This window comes from Mastomys coucha, chromosome X (assembly GCF_008632895.1).
Source record: "Mastomys coucha isolate ucsf_1 chromosome X, UCSF_Mcou_1, whole genome shotgun sequence".
NCBI lineage: Eukaryota > Metazoa > Chordata > Mammalia > Rodentia > Muridae > Mastomys > Mastomys coucha.
The window spans coordinates 145264376-145278359 of NC_045030.1; the positions used below are offsets into that span (position 1 = coordinate 145264376).

Consider the following 13984-nt stretch of genomic DNA (forward strand, 5'->3'; position numbering starts at 1 on the left):
CTGTCGTGACTTTTTTTTTTTAAACTATATGTGAACAAGAAAAATAGCTACTCCAACCCAGCTCGAACTAGGCCTGAAAAAAATGTTTTGACGCACTGTAAATGAATAGATGAATCACCAAATAGATGCCTTAGACCGCAGGATCTCTCTGCGCATGCGCCAAAGGAAAGGCGTGGGAAGCTCTTTTCTTCTTAGCTGGGTTTCTTAAGTCCGGGAGCGTGGGCGTTAGGGGGTGGGGGGCGCCCTCAACCTCGTCCACTCATTGGCTAGGATGGTCCGCATTGGTCTGACGCATTGCCTCTGCAGTCTCGCGGAGCTCTACTAGGCCTGTGAAACCCTTTGCTACCTCCATGGTGCCAGGGCGTTTCCTGCTGGCTTTGCGAGGGCGCAACGAGGCGGACAAAAGACTCCAAGAGGCACTTTGAATTTGCTCAGTTTTATTAGGCTCGTCAAGGTTCACGGGGGAAGGGGCGGGGCTTCTGGGGAGCAGGAATACCACAAAGGCGAAGCTGCCTTGCAAAGACACTGAGGCGGGCTGCAGTCAGGGCTGTCGAAGGGAAGAAAGGGGTTGGAGAGAAACTCTGGAGAGAAGCGGGTGGTAGCAGAGTCTGAGGCCACAGTGCAGTTGTGACGAAGGTCACAGCGGCCCTTCTCGCTTAGAGATAGGATGTTCACGCAGCAAGGAGAGAGGGGCTTGGGCCTAAGCTCACGAGAAGGGGGGCTAGAGGGGCCCTGACCAAGGCATCACAATAAATAAGATTAGCAGCACACAGAAGCCTGCAGTGGAGGAGGGCCGAAGGGGAGGATGGTCCCTCCTCCAAATAAGAACTCTGCAATTACTAAACCATAAAAATAAACTTTAAACCCGTGTAATAAGTCGGTCTCTCCCCAGAAGTGCAATATGGGGCCGCACAGCCCTAGCTGAAGAGGAGGGCAAATGGGAGAGGGTATAGGGGTATATAGAGAGAGCCCCTAAAGGGCAAGATGTTTATCCGATTTTCCCTTTCTTCCCCAGGCTGGCCCAAGCTTTTGGGACCGGCAGCACTTCCTGGATATCAGAATCTTCTGAGTTCACTTCACTTCTTTCCTCCCCATAGATTTGTTCATCTTCATAGCTGTCCTCACTTAGCTCGCTAGCTGTGAAGGAGAGAGGAGGACACAGGGGAAGATGGTTGGATGCCCCTTGAAAAGTGAACAGAACAAATAGCTGTGGCTTTTGAGGGCCTGAGACCACTAGTCACCAGTGCCTCTGTTTGGGACAGGGAGGGAGCGATGGGAGAAAAAGTGCCACTGAGATTGTGCTCATACCCAAGGTTACAAGAGGGAGGGAGGGAGGAAGGGAGGAAGGGAGGCAGGAAGGCAAGAGGAGAGGGCATTCATCCTTGTCAGGCCAAAACTGATATGTTCCCCTTTCTCCTGCCCCCACACTCCTCCCCACACTCTCTTTCTGAGTGAGGCCTTGGCGTTTTACTTATCACAGTTAATTTTTGCATCTAGTGTGGCCCAAATCTAGACTGTAGTCTGCCTTCTTCAGTCTTGTTCCCCATCCCCACTCTACTCCAGAGCTAGGCAGTTCTGCCTCCAATCTTTGGAGAAAACAGATGGTGTCAGATGGGAGGCAAAGAGGACTGACAATTCCCTTAGTTTCCCAAGCCTACCCCAAAATATGTGTCTGTGGCTCCTCCCTCGCTGCACACTTTCACCCTTGGTGCCTTGCTGGTTTTCCTATCTCTGCCACCTACTCCTGGGGCTCACCTCTCCTCTGTCTGCCCATAGCCAGGTTCAAATAAGTTCTTTTCCCAGTCTCCTAAGTCAGAACTAAACCTGGGAGTCAATTTAAATATTGCATTATCCCTCAGCCTTCCATGTGCAGTCTTTCCTAAGCAGTTTCCCAAATGTATATGTACAGTATTGGACAAAGAACATGTTTTGTGGTCAAGAGGTCTGGGAAATGTGGAGCTCTGCAAAGTGAAATAGGGGTTTTAAAGGCAGGATTCTTAGAATGTATAGAGGATATTTATGCATTATTTGCCTAACACATTTGATCAACAAACTCTTCCGAGAGAAGCAGCTTTCAGAATGAGTGAAGGATCCTCTAATAACCTTGGAAGCCTTGTCGATAATCCATGCCGTGGAGAAGGCTCACCATTAATGGTACCTCCTTTCCCTAGCTCTCCCTCTCCTTTCCCACTCCTTGAGGTAAAATTAACTGCTCTGTTCTCTGGATGGAGAGAACACACATTGTTTACCTCACCACTAGTTGCCCAAAGAAACCTGCGTGTTCTCAGAAGAGAAAGGAAGGGGGAGGGACCTATATCTCACCTTCCTCACTGGTCTCTTCCTCTTCTTCCTCAACTGAGTCTTCAGAGATGAGTTCTACCTCCTCCTCATAGTCATCCTGGTTGGTGCGGTTATCCAGAGCCTTGTCAAAGACTTCGGTGCCATTCTTATAGTATCTAATGTCCCTGTCATCATCATCACTGCCCTCATTGTCACTCTCATTGTCATCATCATCACTGCCCTCATTATCCCCCTCATTACCATCATCATCTTCATCATCACTGCCCTCATCTCCATTGTCACTATCACTGCTGTCTTGGATATTAGTAACCTGCTGGTTGCCACCTTCTACGGTTTTGTTGTCACCATCAGCTTTCTCGCTGTTGGAATCCTCACTGTCATAGGTATTCTTTTCCTCTGGGTTGTCACTGTTGTCATCTGGATTTGTGGCAACGCTCCCTTTGTTGTCAGTGATCTTGGTGTTGTAGCCCTCACTGTGGTCAGGATTCTCACTGTCGCACAGGTTCTCATTGGCATCGGTTACCTCATTATCAGTAGTCTCAAAGTAGTCAGTGGTCTCCATGAAGTCAGAGATCTTGATGTCGTGAATGGTCTCATTGTCAGTGATCTCATCAGTTTCTGAGATTTCACTGAGAATGTCTTCAATGGCATAATGGTCATGAGGATCTTCCATAATCACCATTTCATATTGATTCTTGGCTCTACCGGGGGCAAGTTTAGAACTTAGTATAAGGTTAATAGGAGTAACTGGGAAGGCAGTAGGGTACTAGGATTTCTAAGAATGGGAGAAAGTTCCATTGCCACTTCTGGGGATCACTGCTCATTTGTAAACAATGTATTCATTGTATTACCTCATTGGTCCCTTATGCCTCTATAAATCCTGTGTGACACTAGCTTAGTCTCTGCCCTATTTAAAAACAACCCCCCACAAACCTCTCAGGCACCATTTCTCTCATCACCTTTCCTTTCCATGTTGCCTCTTTCTCCTTGTTCTGTAGCCACCTCGTCTCATGTAGTAACGTACTGGGTTAACCCACAGGTCGTTCTTGATGATCTGTTGAGGGGTGGGGAGGGGGAGAGCGAAAAGGGCCATGAGTATAAGTCCTAGAACCCACTCACAATTTCTTAGGCACCCATGGGCAAGTCTCATAAGGCTTTCCTTGGCAATGCCAGGAGGAGCCTCACCTCAGCAATTCTGTCAGCTTCTGGGAGGCTATGATTGGAAAACCAGTTGAAGAAGCTTTCTCTGGTGTCATGGCTCCTGCGATTATAGGCCTGGGGTTCCTGGCCCCGGTGCCAACGAATTGGGGTAGAATGAGACACCAACCGGCCTAAAAGAAGAGGAAGAGATACAGAAGGAAGGGGAAATGATAATATAGGGGCCCCAGGTTTATTCTGGGACTACCACTTACCTGAGCGGTTGCGCTGGAACTCCTTGACGATCACCATGTTTGTAAAGTATGGGTTTGTCTGGAAGTACAGCTTCATTTTGTAGCCCATGGAGATGTGTCTGAGGTCCTGTACCTGCTCAGGGTGGGGGTAATAGTGGTATCTATCCCCCCCCAGGGCCCTTCCCACCCACCCCCTCACCTCCAAAGACCAGATTCCTTGGCTTTCTTCTTTGGCCTGACCTGAAGATTGGTCAAGTAGCGGAAAATGTTTCTATCACGTTGGTTGATCAAAATTGAAATTTTGGGGTGGTTGAGGAACTGATGAGTGGAGCAGTTTAGGTCAAGGATTAACTGTTCAATGCCAAGGAGGGCAGAGCAAAACAGGCTGAAGCAAGAGGGATCCTTTTGTGTTTGAGTGACGTCTGTGGAGGAGGTGAGTGCTTATGCAATATTAAACCTCAGTGTTAGGGAGCCTTGCCATGGTTCATATTTGCTGTATGTCTAGGTGCTAAGGGTCTCTGACCATGTCCATGTGATTCTTGTGCTTATGTTTACAAAATACTGTGTGTCTGGGAGCTGAAAGCCCAAGTCTAAGTAATGATGCATTTGGTTACTGAGGGCCTGTATTTAAATGCTACATGTATAGGTGTTGATGATCAGTGTCCACATGATGTATGAATGCCTCTAGAGGTCTGTGTGCTTAGGCTCAGTTGCCTCATGTCTAGATATGGAAGTTATCCCTGTGCCTGACTGCTGAGAGCCTGTGATCATGTGACACTTTTTATCATCTATATAAATTCTACTAAAATGTTAAACCTGTGCATTTCAAATGTTACATACATGTTTCCCTGGGGATGAGCTCAACAGTCACCAATAGTAGATTGGATTCTTCCTGTTCTCCCTTTTCCTTCATTTAACCACTGAGCTCCACAACCAAGTGGTCTTTCTCCTGATTCTTCAGGGTTCCATCCCATTTCTATCCTCTCCCCTCTAATGGAGAGCACAGTAGACAGATTTGAGATTTCTAGGTATCTAAGCAGAGACCCAGGCTTACGGAGCCTTGCGTGGTTTGAACACACTTCCTGAAGAGCTTATGTGCCCCCCCCCTTAGTCAGTTCATCACCTGTATTCCCCCTCCTCTCCTCCTTTCTCTATCTGCTGTTATGTTTATGGGCTGTGTCCCTTCTCTGTTACTCCTCCCTCTTTTACTGTCTGGGATCCATTTTCTTTTTAAACATTACGATGCTACGCTTTTCCCTTCTGCAGTCTAGTTTTAGATGCAATTTTGCCCTCTCGCCATCCCTCCTCCACTCTTTCTAGAATCTTCTAATGGGGATTCATCATTCCCATCTCTGACCCTCCCCCACACCCCTCGTTTCTCTTTTACACCTCTCCCCTTCAGTCATGGGCTTCTGGCCCATGCATACTGATGAGAAGGATACTGCTTTGACCCAGAAGCCTGGGATATGCTGGATGATGAGGTCTCTGCGCTCCAAAAAGGGCCTTCGCATCTGGATGAATTTGCGTTTGAGACGCAAGAAGGCCTTGCCTGCCTTGATGTTCACCGCCTCCAGGTCCATTTGAATGCTCTCCAGGGCCTGCAGTATGCTCTCCATCCTCTGGGCACTCCTCTCTCGGCTCTCCTTCGCCTTCCTCTGCTTCCTCCTCCTCCTCCTCCGACGCTGCCGCTGCCGCCTCCTCACACTTTCCCTTTCATCCTCATCCTCATCTTCCACTATTATGATAGCCTCCTCCTTCCTCTTCGGACCAACTAACATCTGGGGCCCCCACCCTCCTAAGCTACAGGTTTCTAGGGCCTTCTCTCCAAGACTGCTGGGCTCTGCAACCTGAAAGTCAATTGCCACGCTTCCCCCAGAGATTTCTGAAGACGGGAGCGTTTCCATGATCCCTGTGGAAGGGGCCTCCCCGAACCCTGACTCCATCGCGTGATCCCATCCGGGACTCTCAGCACTCAGGGTGAAATACGCGCGGATCCCCCCTTCCTCGAGAATGACATAGGGCAGTGGTGGGGGCAGCGTGGGGCCCACCCCCCTCATGTCAGCCAGCACCTGTGCAGCCTCGGTTTCTTCCTGGGGTCTTGGACGCTGCTGGGGTGGAGGCAGGGGCAGTCGCTGGAGCGGTGGGGGTGGCGGGGGCGGCAGGTCGCGCTGACGGGGTTCCGAGCTGCTCAGGCGGGGGCTCTTGGCCGGAGGCCCCTCATCCGGGCGGTCCATGGTGACCGCACTCAAAGCACTGGCTCTTCGGCTCTCAGACAAGGCCGTAGCCACCAGTCACACTTGAAGCGGAGCCGCCACACCTCACGCGACCAGTTCTGCTCACCACCTCGCTCTGACGTCCCCTCCCACAGCGCCTGCCCTACTCCCACAGCGCCAGTCGCCGAGGCCCCGCCCACTCCCTGGCATGGCGTCTCTTCTGCCCACCATTGGCTGAAGGCCTTGGAGCTGGCGGTAGCGTTCCCTCAGCCCCTGCCTTCTCTCAAGCAATCCGCTTGCCAACACTACACATCACCATTTTCTAATTGGCTCCCTTCGCACCCACCAATCATCAGGCTGACTGCCCCTCAGTGATGAGAGGAAAACTGCGGGGCGATTGGCTGTGAGGAAAGCTAGGGTAAGAACCCCCCTCACCCTCATTCTTGCAAGGTTTTATCCAATGGGAAAAGTACCAGTGATTCTAAGACCACAAGACTAGACCGGGGGGAGGGTGGCTGGGAGTGCGCAAGCACCAGGGAACGAGATGTGCTCAAATGAAATCAGAGAGCCTCGCTATCATTCTCCCTGCCTCACTCCCCCAACAACTACGCACTTTTAAAATCTGTCCCTTCCCCCACCAGTTTATGCTTGTGCGATGAGCGCTGTAGCCCCTCAGTCGCAGGCTGCCTTGAAGTGCTAGTAATTTACGTATGTGAGGTCTTTTTGCTTTGGTGGTCAGGTTTTGACATGGCATTTTCCATCTCTGCAAAATGGCTCCAGAAACAATCAGAGATGCAAAAAATAACTTCCTCTGCGTCATAAAAAAATGGTGATTCAACTAATTTGCTAGATTTTTCTAGAACTTTAAGACTCTCTTTGTCTACACATTATTCCTCCACCCAGCTTTTCCTAAATGAATGCTGCTATTAATTGTACCCTAATATATTTTATTTTGTTTGTGATCAGAGATGGCTGGTCTTTGATGAGGCACGATGGTGGAGTTTTGGCTCTGGTTCTAGAATCCACATTGCAGGTGACTTCCACTGTGACTCTAGGCAAATCACTGCCCCTCTCTGTGCTTGTTTCTTCTAAATTAGATGTTCCTAAGGAGAGGAGATAATTGCCCATTGCAGCCTTGCTATGGCAGCAGAGGAAGGAACCTCAGAATCCATCACCAGGAGAATGGATAAGATGTGATATATGTTTTAGATGGACTATTAGAATAAATTTGATCCATGTATAGCAACATGGCTGGATTTCGCAAAAGCAGAATGTTGAGTGAAAAAAGAAACAGAACAAGATTTATAGTACAATACTGTTTATGTAAATTAAAACACATCAATACCATATATTTTCCACAGATACATATAAGTAAATAAACATATGAACGGTGGTTTGGAAGGACACACATTAAATACAGAAGAGTGGTGCCTATGTGGGGTTGGGAAGGATGGGATCAGGGATGGGTGATGAAGGGGACAAAGCAAAATAACAAAAGGACCTTGCATGGACCAATGATGATATAGTGTGCCAAGAACTGAGGAATAGGGTCAGCTCAATTCTGTGCACCTGAAGGAATAAGTAAATAAATAGTAAATTAATTGAGCGCCTAGGGAGTAGGCCAGCTGGGTAGATCCCCAGACTTGGGCTTTTTCTTCATGTTATCTTTCCTTCTGAATTTAGTCCCAGCTGTATACAGTGGAACCTTAAGAAGGACTTGCAGTTTAGGCTGAGGAGTTCCTCTAAAAGCCATTACATTGCAGGAGGCCATTTCTTAACCCCATTGCCTTCATGTTTGACCCCTCCTCCATTCCCAGTTCCTATTTCCATGGTGGTTCAATTTAAGAAATACCTTGTTTGAATTTTGGGGTGAGGACTGAATCTCCAGACATTGGGAAGAGATGGGATTCTAAAGTATTCTCTCCTTACCTGGTGCTCAGAAGCTGGGCCAAGGGAAGACAACCTTATGAGATGGGAGTTGACTCTCTTGACACATATATACATGAAAAATTTCAGGTTCCATCTCCTAAGCACTCTATTTCCTGCTGCAGGCACATACTAAGTTTTGTCTCCTCTCCATCGTGTGTATGTGTATGTGTGTACTCTATTTCTTCACATATATGTATTTGCTCACATATGTGTACCAGGCAAGTTTTCCTCAGGGGTTCTTACCCACACAAAGCCACACAGACACATACTATCTCATTCAATCATACCTCCCCATGTGATCATACACAGATAGGAGACATAGACACAGACACACAGACATACACACACACACACACACACACACACACACACACACACAGAGAGAGAGAGAGAGAGAGAGAGAGAGAGAGAGAGAGAGAGAGAGAGAGAGAACATCCAATATAACATTGTTCATTTCACTTTTTCCATTTACAAAATCCAATGATGAATCCAGGCAGTTAGAAAAAGGAAATGGAGGAAAACCCTCCTGAGTCTACCCTATTTGCCCTCCCGCCTTGGTCTTTGCCCTCAGAAAGGCATTCCTATCATCATAACTGAGAGAATAGCCCCACCCCAAACACACATTCCCAGCCTCTCAGCTCCTCTGGCTTGCTTTTCCAGGGCCACTCCACAACCAGGGTCATCAATATCTCTTCTGCCTAGAGTGTCCCCTTCATTGCTTTTGGGTCAAGACTTCCTCAGTTCAGGGCCTATCTTGGGGTAGAGGTGGGGTTTAGGGCAGGACTTTATAAGGAAGGAAAGGGGATGGAGAGATCACTGCTCCAAACTTAGGCAGAGAGTTCCAACTTGGCTCACCAGTCTGTAGAACTGGCCTTGAAGTAAGCCCAAAGTGGTCTTTGTCCATGGAAAAGAGGCTTGGGACCTTCCACCTTTGAAATTTGGGTGTGGTCTGCTCCACTTTGGGCATAGGTAAGAGTGGATGGAGAAAAAAACTTCTGGGAAGGATGCTTGGGGCCCAACCAAGGAGGAGCTCAAGGACTATAAGGCTAAGAAGGAACAAAAAGAGGTCAAGCAGGAATGGACTCAATTCCACAGTGCCTTGAAGTTTGTATAACTATTGGTTACCAAGGCCCCCAAAGAATTTTCATTTTAGGGGGAGTAGTGTGAACTCAAGAGACAATTGTGGGGTTGAATTTAGCTCTGACCCCATGGTCTGGACTTCAGCTACTCTGGAGAGTTCAACTATCTCCCTATACTTCCATGGATGACTTTCCCTGTTAGCATATACCCACATCATCCCTAGTAGGGACTAAAGTGGATATATATTCCTAGGAGGAAAGGTTAGGGGAGCAAGAGGAAGCTTGAGTGAATGTAGCTAAGTTTGGTATATTCTGGTTGAGGAGCCCATCCCCCATTCTGCTCTTCATCTAGCCTGGGCACATCATGGAGGCCCTTCTTTGTATGCACTTGGCTTCTCAAACAGCCTCAAGAAACACCTGTGAAGTCTGGACATGGCAGGGAGGGATTGGAGACCGGGCTTTAGATCAAGGTTAGCCAAAAACAACATTGCACACAACATAGCAATTTAAACATCCTTGCTCCCAAGGAATACAGCACCCCATTTGGTCCCTCTTGTCTGAAGACTTAAGCCAATATTTCCTAAATATCCAAGTCTTGCTAAAGGATTTGGAAGGGGAGGGTGAGTGGGAGCCCAGGGGGCAATACAATCTCTGGGAATCTATTTTACAGGAGAAATTTCCCATTTCTTGACAATGTCAAAAGGGGGGACATTTAAGCAAGAGAGCCGGTTTCCTCAGCTGTTATTATTAAAAACCCTGCATTTTCAGTTTGTTTTCATTTACTGAATCATTACTTTAGAAAGATAGGAGAGGGGAGAGGGAAGGGAAGGCAGGGAGGGCATGGGAAAAGGAGATTGTAGAAGTGGAGGAGGCTGTGGGACAAGGCCCACAAAATGAGAAATGCCTCTTTTCCAGTTCCTCACCCCGTTTCCAACCCTAGGGAGGTGTTGGCATAATGCCTCAGTTATGGATGGTTTGAGAGCGAGAGCCTGGACTGAAGCTCAAAAAAGAAGGCTTCTGTATGGGTCCCACCCTTCCCCTGCTGCTGGCCCCAGTAAGGTGATCATGACTTTCCCCTGCCTATCACCTACTGGCTTGCTTCACATGACACAGTAGGGTTCTCTGGGGGCTGGGGCACCTCCTGTGCCCCAGCAAGGGGCATGAGTCCTCAGGCACTTCTTGAGGTCCTTGTTAAGCAGGAAGCAGACGATTGGGTTGACGGCAGCCTGGGCGAAGCTCATCCAAACAGCAGTGGCCAGGTAGCGGTGGGGCACAGCACAGGCTTTCACAAACACTCGCCAGTAGCAGGCCACAATGTATGGTGACCAGAGGAGCAGGAAGAGCAGTGTAATCGCGTAGAACATTCGGCCCAGCTGCTTTTCACCCTTGACCTCGTCCATGCCCAGTAGCCGCCGGCTAGCTGCATGCCCATTCTGCCGGATACCCAGCAGAGTTGGTGGCATGGGCCCACGGCCAAAGCCAGCGATCCAGTTGGCAGCAGCCTGGCCAGTAGCCCCAGGGCCATGGAATGTCCAGTTTTGGCTGATGGCTGGCACCATCTGCACTGGCTTCATCTTGCGGTGACGATACTCGAAGAGTAGCAGCTTGCCATAGACAGCATGTGTGGCTGCCATGAGCACAGCCAACATAAGCATAAAGCCCAGGGTGTCATTTGCTTTGAAGTAGCGATGCTCAAAGATGCACTGGTCCTCCTCTCGGATAAACTTGTAGGTGCCCACATCAAAGACAGGTGGGAAAGCCATGGCCACAGACAAGGTCCAGGCCATGCAGATGACAGCTGCGCATGTCCAGAGTGTCATGCGCTTGGCATAGAAGCGGTGGTGGGCGATGGCCATGTAGCGGGTGACGCTGATGCAGAACAGCATGAAGGCCGCATGGAAGCAAAAGAGCACAGCCATAAAGGCCACAATCTTACAGCTGAGTGCACTGAAGGTCCATGAAGAGCCATGGCGCACAGAAGCCAGTACAAAGGGGAAGCAGATGGCAGAGCGTATGCCATCGGCTAGGCACAGGTCCAGCAGAAAGTAGTAAGGAGCCTTGTGCAGGGCACGCTCCTTGAGCACCAGCAGGGACAAGATGGCATTGCCTGCCAGGCTTACACACATGATCAGTCCCAGCAGCACCAGCTTCACATAAGCCGATGCTGATGGTAGAGACAGTGCGCCGCTCACCTCTTCGGGTTCTCCGGTGGTGTTGGCCATACTGAGGGGCAAGGGCTAGCCCCAACCCTAGGGGATCGGCCAGTTCAGTATTTGATGGGCCCTGGTGGACTCCATCAGTTTTCTTGCTGAGCTACACCTGCAAATGGGAACAATGGAGGGAGATATAGACAGAGGGACAGAGAGATGAGGGTAGGAGACAGAAAAATGCAGAGACAGAGTAGTAAATGAGTTTGAAAAAGGAAACAAGGACATAAATGGATAGAAAACGACACTGAAGTGGAAGGGGTAGATCAGGATGAGAGGAGGGAGAAACATGAGAAAGAAACAGAGAAGGGCAGGTTAGTGTGTCTATGAGCCCTTCCCATTGACTCCCCAGCTATGCATGCCCCACCTCCTTGCTGGGTATAAGTGCTTTATGTCTCCTAATGTCCTCAGATTCCTTTCTTCCTCCACTTGTGGGTCTGTAGGGTTGTAGATGCTGGTGAAACTCTTATTCCTTCTTACAAGCCCTAAGGTTGTATTCAAACATTTTTTATTTCTACCCATAATCCAGTACAATTATGTATGTGTGTCACACACATATACACACAGACAGAGCTCAACTAAAAGTTTTATACACTACTTGTCCTAATTGTAATATGCTCATACATTTCTATTGTATTTCGTGTTTTGCTTTGTTAAACTATTGGCAGCCACTCGTTAGATGTCTTTCTGTCTTCCTCTCCCATTTCCTCTCTCCTTTGCTTACTTCTTTTCTCTCTCTCTTTTTTGCTGTACTGGGGATTGAATTTAGGGTCTCAGGCCTGGTAGGCAAGAGCCTACCCCATTCAATGAGCTATATCCTTAAACCGTCTTTAAAATTTACTTTAAAAACTCTTAATTTTGTAATAGGATCTTGTGAAGTGGGCCAGGTTGGCTATGAACATTTTTCTCAGCCCAGGCAGGCTTTGAATTGGGATCATCCTACCTCAGACTCCCATGCGCGAGGACTACAGCTCTATGCCACCATGCCTAGCAGTATATCTTTATTCGTAGTCAGGAATGTGTGTAGTATGCTCTGTGAGTAATGAGAAGACTAATCTTGTTAAATGGTATATTTCAGAGATACAGTGGTAGGAAGTGAAATCACAGAAGACCAAATGTTGTAGGGCTGTGGATTATAATGAAGACTCTGGCTTTATTTTGTGCTAATTTAGGATTATGTATGAATATAAAAATGTAGGTATGTTTGTGTTGGTCCATTGAAAAAATATTTCTTTACTTTAGGTCAGTGCTCTATTGTATACTCTGGGGATACAGTTGTGAATCAGACAGATAAAAGATTCCTACTCTAGTACGGCAGAGGCAGAGGCAGAGGCAGAGGCAGAGGCAGAGGCAGAGGCAGAGGCAGAGGCAGAGGCAGAGGCAGAGGCAGAGGCAGAGGCAGAGGCAGAGGCAGAGGCAGAGGCAGAGGCAGGTAGATACCTGAGTTCGAAGCCAGCCTGGATTACAGATCGAATTCTAGGACATCCAGGGCTACACAGAGAACCCTGTCTCAAAAACCAAAACCAAAACAAACAAAAACCCCAAAACCAACTAACCAAAAGCAACAACAACAATAACAACAACAACAACAACAAAAAAGATTCCCTACTCTTGTATAATTGGCATTCTAGGTAACAAGAATAGACAAGTGGAGTTGGTGTATCAGCTGATGACAATATTTTAAGATATAATTGTAAAGTAGGGAAAGAGGATTTAAAGTGCTAGAGGTGAGGAAGGTACTGAAGTTGTTGATGAGCTGGATAGGGAAGGCTTCACAAAGGAGTCATCATTTAAGCAAACAGTTGAGGATGTAAGTCCTGTGGCTGTTTGGGAGACTAGAACTCCAGGCAGAAAAAAACAGTTAGAACAAAGGCTCCGAGATGGAGCTATTCATGGAACACTGGGAAGGAGCAAGGAAGTTGTGGTGGGTGGAATATTGAGCAAGGGGCAAGTGTTAGGTGATGATGTCAATCAGAGAGTTGGCAAGGATGTAGCATAGAGGGCATAGTGAGTTCTTTGATTCAGAATTACTTGGGAGGCTTTTGAACAAAGATACGATGTGATTCTGGTTCAGGGTTGAATAAGATTCTACTTGTTGCCAGAAAAACAGGACATATCCCATAAAGGTAGATGTACAGGGATTAGTGAGGCTTCTTTAGCAATCCAGGTAAGAGGTCATAGTATCTCCATGTCCCTTTCCTTTCTCACCAGAATCTCTGTCTTCTAATTATATCATTTACTCTTCAAATTTATATTATTACTTGCCTCATCCCATTAGAACAGAAGCTCCACAAGGGCAGGGTAGGTAGGTACCCTACCCGCTAAAATTCAGTAACATGCACAAAGTAGGTTCCTGCTGAAACATCTGCCAAGTTAATTGGCTAAAGAACTAGACTGAACGATTAGTGCAGAGGGCTCCATGAAAGTATTCACCCTGGATTTGCTGAAGGAACAGCTTTAGGAGTAGGAGAGTGCCTGTTGTGTGCAGGCAGGCTATGTGGGGACATGACAAGGTGACAGCATTTCCTAGAGGGAAGGGAACTAGGCCAGGTCACATGGAACTGAAGAGGCTCAGGATTACTGTTTAGGGCTGGATATGAACTGGGGGATAGGCTAGGGAGATAAGCCTTGAAGTGGATGTCTTCTTGCCAACTCCCTCCTAGTAAAGTTGTCCCCTTTGCATTGTTTCTAGCTCAATACAATCTGGCCTGTCACCCAAAAGCAGGAATTTTTTTTTGATAGTACCAATTAATCTCATAGCCAATGGCCTACTTAAAAGAGAAGGTGTTAGGGCAGGAGTTGGAAAAAAATAAAGATAGGTCTCTTTCAGTACCTCAAGACCTGATGCCTTTCACCCCTTCCAG

General features: G+C 47.8%; 2 protein-coding genes and 1 long non-coding RNA gene across 6 annotated transcripts in view; 1 reads left to right on the forward strand and 2 right to left on the reverse strand.

The window, feature by feature from the left end:
* Positions 1-418: 418 nt before the first annotated feature.
* Tspyl2 (TSPY like 2) lies at positions 419-6148 on the reverse strand. Its single transcript, XM_031369524.1, has 7 exons — positions 5135-6148; positions 3933-4010; positions 3714-3825; positions 3487-3632; positions 3261-3355; positions 2323-3002; positions 419-1137 (listed from the first exon to the last, which is right to left on the reverse strand). The coding sequence occupies exons 1-7, from the start codon at positions 5924-5926 to the stop codon at positions 989-991; spliced, it is 2052 nt and encodes a 683-aa protein (XP_031225384.1). The 5' UTR covers positions 5927-6148; the 3' UTR covers positions 419-988.
* The window catches only part of LOC116089913, a 15139-nt gene continuing 7265 nt past the window's right edge, over positions 6111-13984 (forward strand). For both annotated transcript variants that reach the window (XR_004118502.1, XR_004118503.1), the window contains exon 1: positions 6111-6323. This is a non-coding gene — a long non-coding RNA (uncharacterized LOC116089913). The remainder of the gene's footprint in view (positions 6324-13984) is intronic.
* Gpr173 (G protein-coupled receptor 173) overlaps positions 7207-13984 on the reverse strand; it is a 23141-nt gene continuing 16363 nt past the window's right edge. For 2 of the 3 annotated variants that reach the window (XM_031369555.1, XM_031369537.1), the window contains one exon: positions 7207-11232. In XM_031369555.1, coding sequence (XP_031225415.1) covers positions 10014-11135 — 1122 coding nt within the window. In that variant the 5' untranslated portion in view covers positions 11136-11232 and the 3' untranslated portion in view covers positions 7207-10013. Of the gene's footprint in view, positions 11368-13984 lie in introns of all 3 variants that reach the window. The other variant, XM_031369547.1, reaches the window with a different exon arrangement.